Source organism: Zea mays, chromosome 6 (assembly GCF_902167145.1).
Source record: "Zea mays cultivar B73 chromosome 6, Zm-B73-REFERENCE-NAM-5.0, whole genome shotgun sequence".
Taxonomy (NCBI): domain Eukaryota; kingdom Viridiplantae; phylum Streptophyta; class Magnoliopsida; order Poales; family Poaceae; genus Zea; species Zea mays.
Genome location: NC_050101.1, coordinates 43,778,756 through 43,797,819, shown reverse-complemented (window position 1 = coordinate 43,797,819; position 19,064 = coordinate 43,778,756). Strand labels below are relative to the sequence as shown.

Sequence of the window (19,064 nt, the reverse complement as noted above, 5' to 3'; positions counted from 1 at the left end):
GGCTATATCTCAAGGACAAGGAAGCAGTAGTGTTCGTCCTCGCTACAGTTCACCCCATGGTACACCAGTTCGCACTGGCGGAGGCCAGCGCCCAGTTCAGCAGTCACCACTGAGGACTCCACCTCCTCGACAGGCTACCCCCACTGGCACCCCGACGAAGTTTTCAGGATAGAGTCCAGGCACTACTTGTTTCAAGTGTGGGAAGACTAGACACTATGCAAATGTCTGCCCACAGAGGATGGCTACTACTCCAGTACAGAATAGGCAGCAAACTCCAGGATCTGGCAAGGGATATTCTATTGCCAAGGTTAATCAAGTCAGCGTTGATGCTACTCTGGATGGTGCTGACATCGTACTTGGTATGTTTTATGTTAATTCAATTCCTGCAACCATCTTATTTGATTCTAGTGCTACATATTCATTTATGTCTGCTCGATATGCCAACACAAATGAAATACCACTGCTAAATATGAGAAAACCAATGATAGTAATTACACCTAAAGGGCCTGTTGATGCAAATCAAATGACACATAGATTGACATTGACCATTATGGGTAGAGAATTTGGAGCTACTGCTATAATATTAGAGGCAAGCAGTATAGATCTGATCCTTGGTATGTCATGGTTAAGAAAGGCAAAGGCCATTATAGCATGTGGTAGAGGTACCGTAGAACTCACTACCACTAAAGGAGAAAGATTTCAAGTTAATATTGCAGTAACCACCTCATCCAAACGTGCAATGTTCTTTATACCTGAGGAGTTTGTTGGTGACAACATCCGTGTGGTTAGAGACTTTCTGGATGTCTTTCCAGAGGAGTTACCAGGGATGCCATCTGATAGAGAAGTTGAGTTTGTTATTGATCTCTTACCTGGAACTGCCCCTATATCTAAACGGCCATACATGATGTCTGTAGAAGAGTTAAAAGAACTGAAGAAGCAGTTAACAGAGTTGCAAGAGGCTGGGTACATTCGTCCGAGTTCCTCACCTTGGGGAGCGCCGGTTCTGTTTGTACAGAAGAAGGATGGATCACAACGGATGTGTGTGGATTATAGATCACTTAATGATGTTACTGTGAAGAACAAGTATCCGTTACCCCGTATTGAGGATTTATTTGATCAAATGAGAGGTGCTAGAGTATTCTCGAAGATTGATCTCTGATCCGGTTACCATCAGATGAGGATTAGACCATCGGATATTCCCAAGACAACATTCTCAACTCGATATGGATTATATGAGTTTACTGTTATGTCGTTTGGATTAACCAATGCACCAGCTTATTTTATGAACTTGATGAATAAGGTGTTTATGGAGTATTTGGACAGATTCGTCGTGGTATTCATCGACGATATTCTTATTTATTCCCAGAGTGATAGCGATCATGAGGAACATCTGAGATTGGTGCTACAGAAGCTACGAGATAACCAGCTATATGCCAAGTTCAGCAAGTGCGAGTTTTGGATTGGCGAGGTGCCATTTCTTGGTCATATCATTTCTAATGGTGGAATATCAGTGGATCCTGCTAAAGTTAAGGAGATAATGGAGTGGAGAGTACCCACAACAGTTACTGAGATTCGGAGTTTCTTGGGACTTGCTGGCTATTATCGAAGATTTATTGAAGGATTTTCTAAGATTGCTAAACCTATGACTTCACTTTTGGAGAAAGGAAAAGAATTTAAGTGGGACGATAAGTGCCAAGATAGTTTTGATCAATTGAAGAAGAGATTGATATCGCCACCAGTATTGGTTATGCCAGATCTATAGAAAGGATTTGATATTTATTGTGATGCATGTGGCCAAGGCTTGAGATGTGTGCTCATGCAAGAGGGACATGTGATTGCCTATGCTTCTCGTCAATTGCGGAAACATGAATTGAACTACCCCACTCATGACTTGGAATTGGCAGCCGTTGTGCATGCACTTAAGATTTGGAGACATTACATCATGGGAACCAAGTGCCAAGTATATACGGATCATAAGAGTTTGAAGTATATATTTACTCAGAAGGATCTCAACCTTAGGCAACGCCGTTGGTTGGAGCTTATTAAGGATTATGATTTGGAGATTCACTATCACCTGGGCAAGGCAAATTTGGTTGCAGATGCCTTGAGTCGAAAGGAGCATGTTCATTCAGCTATTGTTGCCTAGCTACCCGATGAGATTGTTGAGGATTTCAGGAGACTTAACCTGGGGATAGTTGCTCACACAGAAGGAGCTACTATTGATGTGGAACCTACTTTGGAGCAAGAAATCCGCAAAGGTCAACTTGATGATGCTAAAATAAAAGAGATTAAGGATCTAATTACTGAAGGTCGAGTTCTAGAATTTACGGAAGATGAACAAGGCACCGTATGGTTCAAAGACAGGATGTGTGTTCCTGATATTGAAAGCCTTCGGGAGACTATATTGAAGGAGGCTCATGACTCGGATTATTCTATTCATCCTGGTAGTACCAAGATGTATCAGGATTTGAAGCAGAAATATTGGTGGTATGGATTGAAGAGAGATGTAGCTGCACATGTGGCTATGTGCGATGTATGTCAAAGAGTTAAGGCTGAACACCAGAGGCCAGCTGGACTATTGCACCCACTGAAGATACCTGAGTGGAAGTGGGAAGAGATTGGTATGGATTTCATTACTGGATTGCCTCGCACCCAGAAAGGATATGATGCTATATGGGTGATTGTGGATAGATTGACTAAAGTGGCTCACTTTATTCCTGTCAAGACTACTTATAAAGGTTCTCAGCTAGCAGAGTTATATATGGCTCAGATTGTGTATTTACATGGAGTACCAAAGAAGATCGTGTCTGATCGAGGTTCACAGTTTACCTCAAGATTTTGGAGAAGCTTTCATGAGAACATGAGTACAAAGTTGAATTTTAGTATGGCTTATCACCCTCAGACCGATGGACAGACCGAAAGAACTAATCAAGTATTAGAAGATATGTTGAGAGCTTGTGCCCTTCAACATGGAGGAAGTTGGGATAAAAGCTTACCTTATGCTGAGTTCTCATATAATAATAGTTATCAGTCCAGTCTGAAGATGTCACCTTTTGAAGCTTTATATGGGAGGAAGTGCAGGACTCCTTTGTATTGGGATCAGACTAGAGAAAGACAGTTCTTTGGGCCTGAACTGATTCAAGAAGCAGAAGAACAAGTCCGTATAATTCGAGAGAATTTGAGGGTGGCTCAAACCAGGCAAAAGAGCTATGCTGATAATAGAAGGAGGCCACTGGAATTTGAGGAAGGAGATTATGTGTACCTCAAGGTGTCACCACTTCATGGGATGAGGAGATTTAAAGTTAAGGGCAAATTGTCCCCTCGCTATATTGGACCATTCTTGATCTTTAGGCGAGTTGGGGAGATGGCATACCAACTCGAGTTACCTGCTACTCTATCGGATGTGCATAATGTGTTCCACGTGTCTCAGCTCAAGAAGTGTCTCTGTGTCCCCGAGGAACAGTTACCAATGGAAGAGCTCAGTGTTCAGGGTGATTTGACTTACACGGAGTACCCGATCAAGATTCTTGACACATTGACTCGAGTTACAAGAAATAAGGTGATAAAGATGTGCAAAGTGCAATGGAGTCACCATGGCGAAGATGAAGCAACTTGGGAAAGAGAAGAAGAGCTTCGCATAGATTTTCCCCACCTTTTCCCTAGATCATCCTAAATCTCGAGGACGAGATTATTTTTAAGGGGGGTAGGATTTGTAACACCTACTTTGTAAATAGAGTCTAAGCAGAGAAATTATACTCCGTATACATATATGAGTTATCTATGTTTCTCATTTCATGTGAACACCACAATTAAACAAATAAATAATTAACAAAAGACACTCAAATAAATCATGCATCATGCTGGATATTATTTTTGTGTGTATGCATTTTGTGACAATATAAAAATAAAGAGACAGGAAATATATTAATTCAAAAAGGAAATCTAGAATCTAAAAGAAATTCTAGAATTGAGAAAAAAAGGAATACTAAACAAAGATAAAGAAAATAGTTTGATCTCCTTATTTGGGCTCAACTGGTACATTTAAAATAAATATAAATTCACAGTTAAATTTAAATTCAAATTTGAATTCTAGAAATTAAAAGGGAAGGAAAAAGAGAAATAAAAGAAAGGACCAAAGACACCTAGCTTGGCCAATTTCAACCAATTCGGCCCACTAAGTCTTTCCCCGCGCAGCCCAACTAACCTACCGGCGCCGACATGTGGGACCTCTGTGTCAGCTGCCCCATCTCACGCGCGCGCTCTGGCGACTGTCCTACGGGACCATTTTGTCAGCCCGTCCGATACCCGCGCTTCGCGCCTCAGCCCCCCCCCCCCCCCCACTGACTCCTGGACCCGCTTCGCCAGGCTCCGCAACGGACTTCAGTGCATCCCCTGCCAACGACGCGGGATCCCCGGCGACGACTGCAACCGGATTACAGACCTCGTCCTAGATATATAACCCGACTCCCCGGTGCTCCTTTTGACCGTGCTCAGCCGTTCAACCCAATAGCGCATCCTCATCGCCGTGAGTCTATCTCCGCCGTGAGGGCAAAGTGTGCCGCCGCATTCAAATCAAGTAGCCGCTGACGTCGGGTCCCCGAATATCAGTCTAGGAGCTTCCCCAAGCCTTCTGGGGGGTGACGCGTTGCCCACCGGTGAAGTCGGTCGCTGGGCAGGGCGTAATCGCTCACCGGACTTCATTTCTCCGCCACCGTCCGCCTTACGTCGCGGCCGGCGTCACTGAGGCAACGATCACCGGTAATAAGCCCATCCTTGTCTTTGTTATACATTGCGCATTGTGTAGCTACGATGAATTGGAAAACGGGGAGCGGGAATGCGTGATTGAAGTCCGCCGGTCGTGGGCGCCGCCGTGGCTCGGGGTGCGCCGTCGTGCGTGTGTGCCCTGTTGGGGCGATGATCGTGCGCCGTCGGATCAGTGCGGACGGCTGTGATTAGTTCGCGCATACTGGTTCGCCTGTTTCGATCCGGTCCGTTCATTTCTGATTGGGCGCCTAGAGTTCATTGAGGGAAACATAAAATCTGGACGGTTGAACTAGGATCTAAAGGCTAGGATTGCTTACCTTTTCGCGGGAGCTCAGGCCTAATCTGGGTCGTCGGCTTTAGATCTGACGGCAGAGACTCTCCCGTACCCCTTTGAAAGTTGCCTAGAGGGGGGGTGAATAGGGCGAAACTGAAATTTACAAAGTTAATCACAACTACAAGCCGGGTTAGCGTTAGAAATATAAACGAGTCCGAGAGAGGGTGTAAAAACAAATCGCGAGTGAGTGAAGAAGTGAGACGCAAGGATTTATTTTACCGAGGTTCGGTTCTCGCAAACCTACTCCCCGTTGAGGAGGCCACAAAGGCCGGGTCTATTTCAACCCTTTCCCTCTCTCAAATGGTCCCTCGGACCGAGTGAGCTTCTCTTCTCAAATCAAACCGGGAACAAAACTTCCCCGCAAGGACCACCACACAATTGGTGTCTCTTGCCTCGGTTACAATTGAGTTTTGATCACAAGAACAAATGAGAAAGAGAAGAAGCAATCCAAGCGCAAGAGCTCAAAAGAACACAACAAATCTTTCTCGCTAATCACTAAAGCCTTGTGTGGAATTGGGAGAGGATTTGATCACTTTGGTGTGTCTTGTATTGAATGCCTAGCTCTTGTAAGTGGTTGGAAGGTGGAAAACTTGGATGACTTGAATGAGGGGTGGTTGGGGGTATTTATAGCCCCAACCACCAAACTAGCCGTTGGTGGAGGCTGCTGTCGCATGGCGCACCGGACAGTCCGGTGCGCCACCGGACAGTGTCCGGTGCGCCAGCCACGTCACCCGGCCGTTAGGGTTTGACAGTTGGAGCTCTGACGGTGGGGTCGCCTGGCTGTCCGGTGGTGCACCGGACATGTACTGTAGACTGTCCGGTGTGCCACCCGCGCGTGCTCTGCTCCTCTGCGCGCGCTGGCGCGCATTTAATGCTGTAGCAGGTGACCGTTGGCGCAGACTAGCCGTTGCTCTGCCGTTACACCGGACAGTCCGGTGTACACTGGACATGTCCGGTGAATTATAGCGGACCGGATTCCCGAAGCTGGCGAGTTCAGAGTCGCTTCTCCTTGGAGCACCGGACACTGTCCGGTGTACACCGAACAGTCCGGTGAATTATAGTGGAGCGCCTCTGAGTTTTCCCGAAGGTGATGAGTTTAGCTTCAAGTCCCCTGGTGCACCGGACATTGTCCGGTGCGCCAGACCAGGGTGCCTTCGGTTATCCCCTGCTCTCTTTGTTGAACCCTTTTCTTGGTCTTTTTCATTGGCTTTTTGTGAACCTTTGGCACCTGTAGAACTTATAAACTAGAGCAAACTAGTTAGTCCAAATGTTTGTGTTGGGCAATTCAACCACCAAAATCAATTTAGGAAATAGGTGTAAGCCTAATTCCCTTTCAATCTCCCCCTTTTTGGTGATTGATGCCAACACAAACCAAAGCAAGTATAGAAGTGCATAATTGAACTAGTTTGCAAAATGTAAGTGCAAAGGTTACTTAGAATTGAGCCAATAAATATTGATTACTAGATATGCATGGATTGTTTCTTTATTTTTAATATTTTGGACCACGCTTGCACCACATGTTTTGTTTTTGCAAATTCTTTTTGTAAATCCTTTTCAAAGTTATTTTGCAAATAGTCAAAGGTAAATGAGTAAGATTTTGAGAAGCATTTTCAAGATTTGAAATTTTCTCCCCCTGTTTCAAATGCTTTTCCTTTGACTAAGCAAAACACCCCTTTCAATAAAATTCTCCTCTTAGTGTTCAAGAGGGTTTTTAAGATACCAATTTTTGAAAGTGCTACTTTCTCCCCTTTTAGAACACAATAAGATACCAATTTGAAATTTACCAATGAAAATCATTAGTTTTTAAAATTAGGGTGGTGGTGCGGTCCTTTTGTTTTGGGCCAATACTTTCTCCCCCTTTGGCATGAATCGCCAAAAACGGATACTTAGAGCGAAATATAGGCCCTTTTAAACTACTTACTCCCCCTTTGGCAAACAAATAATATGAATGAAGGGTTATACCAAAGTTGGAGAGTTGCTCGGAGCGACGGCAAAGGATGAGTTATGGAGTGGAGTGGAAGCCTTTGTCTTCGCCGAAGACTCCAATTCCCTTTCAATATACCTATGACTTGGTTTGAAATTCACTTAAAAACACATTAGTCATAGCATATATATAAAAGAGACATGATCAGAGGTATATTTATGAGCTATGTGTGCAAGATATCAAAAGAAATTTCTAGAATCAAGAATATTTAGCTCATACCTAAGTTTGGTAAAAGTTTGTTCATCTAGTGGCTTGGTAAAAATATCGGCTAATTGATCTTTGGTATTAATGTATGCAATCTCGATATCCCCCTTTTGTTGGTGATCCCTAAGAAAATGATACCGAATGGCTATGTGTTTAGTGCGGCTATGCTCAACGGGATTATCCGCCATGCGGATTGCACTCTCATTATCACATAGAAGAGGAACTTTGGTTAATTTGTAACCATAGTCCTGCAGGGTTTGCCTCATCCAAAGCAATTGCGCGCAACAATGGTCTGCGACAATATACTCGGCTTCGGCGGTTGAAAGAGCAACCGAATTTTGCTTCTTTGAAGCCCAAGACACCAAGGATCTTCCCAAGAACTGGCAAGTCACTGATGTGCTCTTTCGATTAATCTTGCACCCTGCCCAATCAGCATCCGAATAACCAATTAAATCAAATGTGGATCCCCGAGGGTACCAACGCCCAAACTTAGGAGTATAAGCCAAATATCTCAAGATTCGTTTTACGGCCGTAAGGTGAGATTCCTTAGGGTCGGCTTGGAATCTTGCACACATCCATACAGAAAGCATAATATCCGGTCGAGATGCACATAAATAAAGTAATGAACCAATCATCGACTGGTATACCTTTTGATCGACGGATTTACCTTCCGTGTCGAGGTCAAGATGCCCATTGGTTCCCATGGGTGTCTTGATGGGCTTAGCATCCTTCATTCCAAACTTGTTTAGGATGTCTTGAGTATACTTCGTTTGGCAAATGAAGGTGCCCTCTTGGAGTTGCTTTACTTGAAATCCTAAGAAATACTTCAACTCCCCCATCATTGACATCTCGAATTTTTGTGTCATGATCCTACTAAATTCCTCACATGTAGATTCGTTAGTAGACCCAAATATAATATCATCAACATAAATTTGGCATACAAACAAATCATTGTCAAGAGTTTTAGTGAATAGAGTAGGATCGACCTTGCCGACTTTGAAGCCATTTGCAATAAGGAAATCTCTTAGGCATTCATACCATGCTCTTGGGGCTTGCTTGAGCCCATAAAGCGCCTTAGAGAGCCTATAGACATGGTTAGGGTACTCACTGTCTTCAAAGCCGGGAGGTTGCTCAACGTAGACCTCCTCCTTGATTGGTCCGTTGAGGAAGGCACTCTTCACGTCCATTTGGTAAAGCTTGAAGCCATGGTAAGTAGCATAGGCTAATAATATACGAATTGACTCAAGCCTAGCTACGGGTGCATAGGTTTCACCAAAATCCAAACCTTCGACTTGGGAGTATCCCTTGGCCACAAGTCGGGCTTTGTTCCTTGTCACCACACCATGCTCGTCTTGTTTGTTGCGGAAGACCCACTTGGTTCCTACAACATTTTGGTTAGGACGTGGAACTAAATGCCATACCTCGTTCCTAGTGAAGTTGTTGAGCTCCTCTTGCATCGCCATCACCCAATCCGAATCTTGGAGTGCTTCCTCTACCCTGTGTGGCTCAATAGAGGAAACAAAAGAGTAATGCTCACAAAAATGTGCAACACGAGATCTAGTGGTTACCCCCTTATGAATGTCGCCGAGGATGGTGTCGACAGGGTGATCTCGTTGGATTGCTTGGTGGACTCTTGGGTGTGGCGGCCTTGGTTGTTCATCCTCCTTGTCTTGATCATTTGCATCTCTCCCTTGATCATTGCCGGCATCTTGAGGTGGCTCATCTCTTTGATCTTCTCCTTCATCAACTTGAGCCTCATCCTCATTTGGAGTTGTTGGAGATGCTTGCGTGTAGGAGGATGGTTGATCTTGTGCATTTGGAGGCTCTTCGGATTCCTTAGGACACACATCCCCAATGGACATGTTCCTTAGCGCGATGCATGGAGCCTCTTCTTCACCTATCTCATCAAGATCAACTTGCTCTACTTGAGAGCCGTTAGTCTCATCAAACACAACGTCACAAGATACTTCAACTAGTCCTGAGGACTTGTTAAAGACTCTATATGCCCTTGTGTTTGAATCATATCCTAGTAAAAAGCCTTCTACGGTCTTAGGAGCAAATTTAGATTTTCTACCTCTTTTAACAAGAATAAAGCATTTGCTACCAAAGACTATAAAATATGAAATGTTGGGCTTTTTACCGGTTAGGAGTTCATATGATGTCTTCTTGAGGATTCGGTGTAGATATACGGTTGATGGCGTAGCAAGCGGTGTTGACCGCCTCGGCCCAAAACCGATCCGGCGTCTTGTACTCATCAAGCATGGTTCTTGCCATGTCCAATAGAGTTCGATTCTTCCTCTCCACTACACCATTTTGTTGTGGGGTGTAGGGAGAAGAGAACTCATGCTTGATTCCCTCCTCCTCAAGGAAGCCTTCAATTTGTGAATTCTTGAACTCCGTCCCATTGTCGCTTCTAATTTTCTTGATCCTTAAGGCGAACTCATTTTGAGCCCGTCTCAAGAATCCCTTTAAAGTCTCTTAGGTTTGTGATTTTTCCTGCAAAAAGAACACCCAAGTGAAGTGAGAATAATCATCCACAATAACTAGACAATACTTACTCCCGCCGATGCTTATGTAAGCAATCGGGCCGAATAAATCCATGTGTAGGAGCTCCAGTGGCCTGTCAGTCGTCATGATGTTCTTGTGTGGATGATGAGTGCCAACTTGCTTCCCGGCTTGGCATGCGCTACATATCCTGTCTTTCTCAAAATGAACATTTGTTAATCCTAAAATGTGCTCTCCCTTTAGAAGCTTATGAAGATTCTTCATTCCAACATGGGCTAGTCGGCGGTGCCAGAGCCAACCCATGTTGGTCTTAGCAACTAAACAAGTGTCGAGTTCAGCTCTATCAAAATCTACTAAGTATAGCTGACCCTCTAACATTCCCTTAAGTGCTATTGAATCATCACTTCTTCTAAAGACAGTCACACCTACATCAGTAAACAAACAGTTGTAGCCCATTTGACATAATTGGGATACGGAAAGCAAATTGTAATCTAATGAATCAACAAGAAAAACATTGGAAATGGAATGGTTAGGAGATATAGCTATTTTACCCAAACCTTTGACCAAACCTTGGTTTCCATCCCCGAATGTGATAGCTCGTTGGGGATCTTGGTTTTTCTCGTAGGAGGAGAACATTTTCTTCTCCCCTGTCATGTGGTTTGTGCACCCGCTATCGATGATCCAACTTGTGCCCCCGGATGCATAAACCTACAAAACAATTTTAGTTCTTGACTTTATGTACCCAAACAGTTTTGGGTCCTTTGGCATTAGACACAAGAACTTTGGGTACCCAAACACAAGTTTTGGAACCCTTGTGTTTGCCCCCAACAAACTTGGCAACTACCTTGCCGGATTTGTTAGTCAAAACATAAGATGCATCAAAAGTTTTGAATGAAATGTCATGATCATTTGATGCACTAGGAGTTTTCTTCTTAGGCAACTTAGCACGAGTTGGTTGCCTAGAGCTAGATGTCTCACCCTTATACATAAAAGCATGATTAGGGCCAGAGTGAGACTTCCTAGAATGAATTCTCCTAATTTTGCTCTCAGGATAACCGACAGGGTACAAAATGTAACCCTCGTTATCCTGAGGCATGGGAGCCTTGCCCTTAACAAAGTTAGACAATTTCTTAGGAGGGGCATTAAGTTTGACATTGTCTCCCTTTTGGAAGCCAATATCATCCTTGATGCCAGGGTGTCTCCCACTATAAAGCATACTACGAGCAAATTTAAATTTTTCATTTTCAAGTTCATGCTCGGCAATTTTAGCATCTAATTTTGCTATATGATCATTTTGTTGTTTAATTAAAGCCACATGATCATGAATAGCATCAATATCAACATCTCTACATCTAGTGCAAATGGAGACATGCTCAACGGTAGATGTAGAGGGTTTGCAAGATTTTAATTCTACAACCTTAGCATGTAATATATCATTTTCACTTCTAAGGTTGGAAATAGTAACATTGCAAACTTCAAAATCTTTAGCCTTAGCAAGCAATTTTTCATTTTCAATCCTAAGACTAGCAAGAGAAATATTCAATTCATCAATCTTAGCAAGTAAATTAACATTATCATCTCTAGGATTGGGAATTGAAACATTACAAACATGAGAATCAACCTTAGCATTTAAATTAGCATTTTTATTTCTAAGGTTGGCAATTAAATCATGGCATGTGCTTAGCTCACTAGTTAATTTTTCACATTTTTCAACTTCTAGAGCATAAGCATTTTTAACCTTAATATGCTTTTTGTTTTCCTTGATTAGGAAGTCCTCTTGGGAGTCCAAGAGTTCATCCTTCTCATGGATGGCACTAATTAGTTCATTTAATTTTTCCTTTTGTTGCATGTTTAGGTTGTCAAAAAGAGTACGCAAATTATCCTCCTCATCACTAGCATTATCATCACTAGAGGACTCATATTTAGTGGAGGATTTGGATTTAACCTTCTTCCTTTTGCCGTCCTTTGCCATGAGGCACTTGTGGCCGACGTTGGGGAAGAGAAGTCCCTTGGTGACGGCGATGTTGGCGGCGTCCTCGTCGGAGGAGGAGTCGGTGGAGCTCTCGTCGGAGTCCCACTCGTGGCACATATGGGCATCGCCGCCCTTCTTCTTGTGGTACCTCTTCTTTTCCTTTCTTCTCCCCTTCTTGTCGTCGCCCCTGTCACTGTCACTAGAAATAGGACATTTGGCAATAAAGTGACCGGGCTTACCACACTTGTAGCAAACTTTCTTGGAGCGGGGCTTGTAATCTTTCCCCCTCCTTTGCTTGAGGATTTGGCGGAAGCTTTTGATGATAAGCGTCATTTCCTCATTGTCAAGCTTTGAGGTGTCGATTGGTTGTCTACTTGATGTAGACTCCTCCTTCTTCTCCTCCGTTGCCTTGAATGCGACGGGTTGTGCCTCCAGCGTGGAGGAGGTGCCTTGCTCGATGATTTTCTTTGAGCCTTTAATCATTAGCTCAAAGCTCACAAATTTTCCTATAACCTCCTCGGGAGACATTAGCTTATATCTAGGATCACCTCGAATTAATTGCACTTGTGTAGGGTTAAGAAAAACGAGGGATCTAAGAATAACCTTGACCATTTCATGGTCATCCCATTTTTTGCTCCCGAGGTTGCGCACTTGGTTCACCAAGGTCTTCAAGCGGTTGTACATGGCTTGTGGATCCTCCCCTTGGTGAAGCATGAAGCAACCGAGCTCCCCCTCGATCATCTCCCGCTTGGTGATCTTTGTCACCTCGTCTCCCTCGTGCGCGGTCTTGAGTACGTCCCAAATTTTCTTCGCACTCTTTAACCCTTGCACCTTGTTATACTCCTCTCGACTTAGAGAGGCAAGGAGTATAGTGGTGGCTTGGGAGTTAAAGTGGTGGATTTGGGCTACTTCGTCCGAGTTGTAGTCCTCATCCCCTATGGATGGTACCTGTACACCAAACTCAACAACATTCCAAATGCTTGTGTGGAGTGAGGTTAGATGATGCCTCATTTTATCACTCCACATGTTATAATCTTCACCGTCAAAAACCGGTGGTTTGCCTAATGGAACGGAGAGTAAAGGAGTACGCTTTGAAATATGTGGGTAGCGTAGGGGAATCTTACTATACTTCTTGCGCTCATGGCGCTTAGAAGTGACGGACGGCGCGTCGGAGCCGGAGGTCGATGGTGATGAAGAGTCGGTCTCGTAGTAGACCACTTTCCTCATCCTCTTTTGCTTGTCGCCTCTCCGATGCGACTTGTGGGAAGAGGATTTCTTTTCCTTCCCCTTCCCTTTGTTGGAGGAGTCTTTCTTCTCCTTCCTCTTGTTGCGGGACTCTTCCGATGAAGTCTCCCCGTGGCTTGTAGTGAGCTTGTCGCCGGTCTCCATCTCCTTCTTGGTGTGATCTCCCGACATCTCTTCGAGCGGTTAGGCTCTAATGAAGCACCGGGCTTTGATACCAATTGAAAATCGCCTAGAGGGGGGTGAATAGGGCGAAACTGAAATTTACAAAGTTAATCACAACTACAAGCCGGGTTAGCGTTAGAAATATAAACGAGTCCGAGAGAGGGTGTAAAAACAAATCGCGAGTGAGTGAAGAAGTGAGACGCAAGGATTTGTTTTACTGAGGTTCGGTTCTCGCAAACCTACTCCCCGTTGAGGAGGCCACAAAGGCCGGGTCTATTTCAACCCTTTCCCTCTCTCAAACGGTCTCTCGGACCGAGTGAGCTTCTCTTCTCAAATCAAACCGGGAACAAAACTTCCCCGCAAGGACCACCACACAATTGGTGTCTCTTGCCTCGGTTACAATTGAGTTTTGATCACAAGAACAAATGAGAAAGAAAAGAAGCAATCCAAGCGCAAGAGCTCAAAAGAACACAACAAATCTCTCTCGCTAATCACTAAAGCCTTGTGTGGAATTGGGAGAGGATTTGATCACTTTGGTGTGTCTTGTATTGAATGCCTAGCTCTTGTAAGTGGTTGGAAGGTGGAAAACTTGGATGACTTGAATGAGGGGTGGTTGGGGGTATTTATAGCCCCAACCACCAAACTAGCCGTTGGTGGAGGCTGCTATCGCATGGCGCACCGGACAGTCCGGTGCGCCACCGGATAGTGTCCGGTGCGCCAGCCACGTCACCCGGCCATTAGGGTTCGACCGTTGGAGCTCTGACGGTGGGGTCGCCTGGCTGTCTGGTGGTGCACCGGACATGTACTGTAGACTGTCCGGTGTGCCACCCGCGCGTACTCTGCTCCTCTGCGTGCGCTGGCGTGCATTTAATGCTGTAGCAGGTGATCATTGGCGCAGACTAGCCGTTGCTCCGCCGTTACACCGGACAGTCCGGTGTACACCGGACATGTCCGGTGAATTATAGCGGACCGGATTCCCGAAGCTGGTGAGTTCAGAGTCGCTTCTCCTTGGAGCACCGGACAGTCCGGTGAATTATAGTGGAGCGCCTTTGATTTTTCCCGAAGGTGATGAGTTTAGCTTCAAGTCCCCTGGTGCACCGGACACTGTCCGGTGGCACACCGGACAGGCCGGTGCGCCAGACCAGGGTGCCTTCGGTTATCCCCTGCTCTCTTTGTTGAACCCTTTTCTTGGTCTTTTTCATTGGCTTTTTTGAACCTTTGGCACCTGTAGAACTTATAAATTAGAGCAAACTAGTTAGTCCAAATGTTTGTGTTGGGCAATTCAACCACCAAAATCAATTTAGGGAATAGGTGTAAGCCTAATTCCCTTTCACCCTTCGCATGTGCAAATTGCTAAAGAACCCCTTAGCTTTCACATAAACAAACCCGCCGTCCATGGCTGCTGTTCTCTGTGCCTTAGGAAACTTACACCGAGAGCCCTGATCTTTCTGGTAATCGAGGCCCAGTCCATAGCTCTTTAAATTCAGTAATTTAATTTTAGAAATTACTTTTTAACACAAAAATAAGTGCTAGGACTTTAATAATTCATAGAAAATTCATAAGAGATCCAAATTGAGTCATTCCACTTTCTAAAATTTTGTAATATTATTCTCTATCACATAGAGGCTCTGTTTTGTCATGAAAATAGTAAGAAAATTTATTTCTCACTTAATCTATTTTAAACACATTAAACCTTTGTAAATTCATAATTTAATATCTATAACTCCAAAATTTATGGTTCCTGTTCCTAGGATTTTATTTTAATATGTAGATTATTACTGTGTATTTGTTTATATGTTTGGTCTAATGTTAATTTTCTTTATATACTGTGCTTGTTTGTATTGTGGCGAGTAGAAGAGCACGTGACTGAGGATCCTGGTGAGCAGCAGGTTGAAGTAGCTGAGCAGGAGGTCATTGAAGGCAAGTTGTGCCCTTGACCACTTTTTACCCAATAATGTTCTTTAATACCATTTATTCATGCATAGGTTAATTTTGATGGGACCCAATAGGTCACCCTAGATTGTTTATCTCATTACCTTGTTTATCCCTGAATCACTTGGGTAGTTTGCTATTGCTTTACATGGTTTTGGGATAATCATTTATTATATCTATGTTCCAATTATTCTTGTTATTCTATTTATGTTCATGTCAAGTTCATTAATGTTAATTGGAACATAGAGCTTAACTTGAGAAACACGTGCCACTACAAGGGTTTAATGGGACGCCCTTGGCTGACTAATTAGGAAAGCTAGTGGAAGACTACCTTACCCGAAAGGGGCAAGAGCAGTAGGGGAGTTGCATGCAAGGAGGTTCTCGGGTTGATTTAGCTACGATGGCGGTCAGACGGGGGATTCTTGCAAGTGCTCTTCCCATAAACTGTAGCGGGTTTTCGGAAGCTAGTGGAACTTTGTAAAGGCCTCGTAGTGTTGCCCTGTCGCGCTTCCTAGGTAGAGGTGTATGGGAGTCGCGACCCCTTGGCAGATGGGTAACATGACTTGTGGGTAAAGGGTACAACCTCTGCAGAGTATAAAACTGGTATACTAGCCGAGCTCACGATCATGAGCAGCTCAGGACTCTCTGATGTTTAAATTATGGAACTTAAATTCAATTTTGTCATTTGCATTGCATGGGTTTATTAGTAATTTTGTTCAAATACTTTATTTAAGGTTCGGTATTTACTTACACTTAGTAATTGCTAATAAAATTTTGACCAACTACTTAAAAGCAATGCTCAGCTTTAACCCCTGTCATTGATTAGCCTTACACATCACATGAACTCCCACCTTTGTGAGTTCATGTCCACTGGCTCCCCACAACTTGTTGAGCTATGATCATGTGTGAGCTCACCCTTGCTGTCTCACCCCCCCACAGGAGAAGAGCATGTGGTTCAGGAGGAGCCACAAGGCGAGGAGTATGATCTGATCTAGGTGGTGTTTCTCAATTGACATTGGCGCCGACGATCCTTAGATTGTTTTATATTTATTATTTTATTTTGTAATAAGTCTTCCGCTATGTAATAAATACTCTGATTATTGTGACATTTATCTCTATACACTATGTTATTATATATGTTGTCTTCTTGGCGCATGTATGAGATGCACCTGGCTTTGTTCCTTAACGCCAGGTGTGACACACTAAAGAACGCGGGTTTTTGTTTGATGTAAGTTTAGCCTTTGCTACTTCCTTGTAAATGCGTGTGTCGGCTAGACCACCCGAATATTTGAAATAGGACCCCCAACTTTATCAGATCCGTTCTTGCTTGTTATCTTGTCCTTGCTTGTTCTCGATTGCTTGCAGGTTCAAGACTGTTCTTGGTATGGCAAAAGCAGCAACAACAGGAGCTAGTGTAACTATCGCTAAGGTGCAGCACCTTTGTGGTTATTGTAGTCGGATAGCACAACGTCGACCTCCACCCCCAAATCGTAGTTATCAGGAGAAGGTGTACCTGTCGCTCAAGGCGCCACACCATCTTGGTTGTGGTAGTCGGGCAGCCAACGTCGTTCTCCAACAAGTTTTCCACCTCCATCATCTCTCATCGAAAGATTGGACACCATTCTACCCGTTGGGTTTATCAAGGCCCAACAAGAGGTGCACAGGCCCTGAGTAGGTGAATTAAGCCCATGGCCATGTATCGTTGCTCTAATATATATACGTTGTGGGCAGACAGAGAGTTATGTTTTTGGTTGTATGAACTAAGACAGCGGCGACGATCCGATGCGATCGTCTCTCGAGTCGATCGTACATTCCACCCACCATAATTACCCGAATTCGATTTGAGTGTTGTCGTGTTGCTCGATTGCTAACACCCTCCCTCCTCGAACAGCGCCCGACATCTCTTAAGGTAGTGTTTGGTTCTGGAGTTAGGTGGGGTGGAGTCGTTCCATTCTACTTTTTGTGTTGTTGAGTTGTATTCCGGTTGAAGCAGAGTGGCTCAAATTCTAGAATATACCCTTGAGATGCGGCATCCCGTGGCTCCTCAAAATTAATCGGATTTGGCTGCTCGTGAGCCGAGCCTCCCATTCCCATCCCATCTCTTCCCTGATGCTCGACATAAGCTCACCCAAGTTTGTTTCAATTTTCTTCTATAGATAAATTACTTGGGGCAGTTTAGAATTTGCACGTTGTTTATGTGAGACTACGTCTATTAGCTATTTCTTAATTATAAAACTCAATGCCTACTGATATGTATGATATAAGTATGTTTTTATTGATCATTGAGTTAACATATGAGAAACGAAAAAAAATATACTCTATTTTGTATTTATCAACCAAATATTAGATGAAGTCATTGTAAAATTAAATTATCAAACATAGAACAGAGTGACTTTGTTATCAAAATCTATAATGGAGCCATTTCATCTAAATGAGCACCAGAACCGAACACTGCTCAGAGTTCCAAGACAAGGTGTCCCGGCCCAATGAGTCGCCTGCAACTGTAATCGAGTGGTTGGGCTTGGGCCCGAGGGCCTATCGGCCATTCATCATCACCGTCTCTCTTTGCCTGGGCCGCTCCAATGTGACATGACCTGATGTGACGCGACGTGATACGATCCCACCGCGCGGCGCGGAGCACACGGGTGGCTAGTAGTGTAGTAGGGCCGGCAGGGCATCTTTTCTGTGGGCCTGTGGCTGGTGCAGGGAGAGAGATGAGGTACCGGCGCTGAGTCGCTGACGGGTGGGGCCCGGGTCGGTGCCGAAGGAGGGGGTGGGGTGGTGGCGCGTCCATCCCACGCGACTCTCCCACACAAATACCATCACCTTCGCTACCATTGCTTCACCATCACCACCACCCCGCGGCTGCAGCTCAGCAGCTCCAGACCTCACCAGAGGCACCTACCACACCGCCCGCCGCCGATCCCGTCACCCGTCTCCTCCCCGCTGCGGAGCGTCTCCAGCCCTGCCCGGTGCCCGCCCAGATGGTAAGCACGCGGCACCACACTTCACCTCCAGTCCTGTTCATCGGCTATGCGATCTGCATTTTCGTTTGCTCGATCGACGGATCTGCCATGCTCTTCTTCTTCACCTCCCTCGTCTTCGTCTCCACTGCCTCTGAATCTTGTTTCGCCTCCTCTCCCCCGGGTTCTGCAGGCAAACGCGGCGTCAGGGATGGCCGTGGACGACGACTGCAAGCGCCGGTTCCTGGAGCTCAAGGCCAAGAGGACGCACCGCTTCATCATCTACAGGATCGACGAGAAGAAGAAGATGGTGGTGGTGGAGCAGGTGGGCAAGCCCGTGCTCGGCTACGACGACTTCGCCGCCAGCCTCCCCGCCAACGAGTGCAGGTACGCCATCTTCGACTACGACTTCGTCACCGAGGAGAACTGCCAGAAGAGCAAGATCTTCTTCATCGCCTGGTACGCCACGTCGTTCCTCGCCGCTGTCCAGTCCACCCTGGCTTTTGAAGTGCTCGCCACTCACGGACGCAGTTGCATGATGTGTGTGAATGAAGGTCTCCTGACACGGCGCGCGTGAGGAGCAAGATGATCTACGCCAGCTCCAAGGAGAGGTTCAAGCGGGAGCTGGACGGCATTCAGGTGGATCTCCAGGCCACCGACTCCGCCGAGGTTGGCCTTGACGTCATCCAGGGCCGTGCAAGCTGAGGATGCCCAGCGATGAACTGCCCATGCCAGAGGATGTATGAGCATCATCAGTTCAGATGAGAACTTGACTGGGCGGGCTATGTAAAAACTGCATCCACCGCAGTGATGAAATCAATCTAATCAATCTACCACCCCCTTCAGCGTGCGTGTTCTTGCTACATATCAACAACAGCATTATGATGGTGGAATTCTGGTAATCAGAATTTCTTGATGATCCATGGCACTTTTTGCCTTGTGCGACCTCAGGACCTGGTTGAAGGATATGCAGAGGTTGAAGTTTGAGCATGACTTCTC

The 19,064-nt window shown here is 45.1% G+C and overlaps 1 protein-coding gene across 2 annotated transcripts; it reads left to right on the top strand.

Moving 5' to 3' along the window:
• The first annotated feature begins 17,576 nt into the window (after positions 1-17,576).
• LOC100192897 (Actin-depolymerizing factor 4) lies at positions 17,577-18,988 on the top strand. 2 transcript variants are annotated; one of them, XM_008649134.4, is made up of 3 exons: positions 17,577-18,089; positions 18,259-18,524; positions 18,620-18,988. In XM_008649134.4, the coding sequence occupies exons 1-3, from the start codon at positions 18,087-18,089 to the stop codon at positions 18,768-18,770; spliced, it is 420 nt and encodes a 139-aa protein (XP_008647356.1). In that variant the 5' UTR covers positions 17,577-18,086; the 3' UTR covers positions 18,771-18,988.
• The last annotated feature ends 76 nt before the right edge of the window (positions 18,989-19,064 follow it).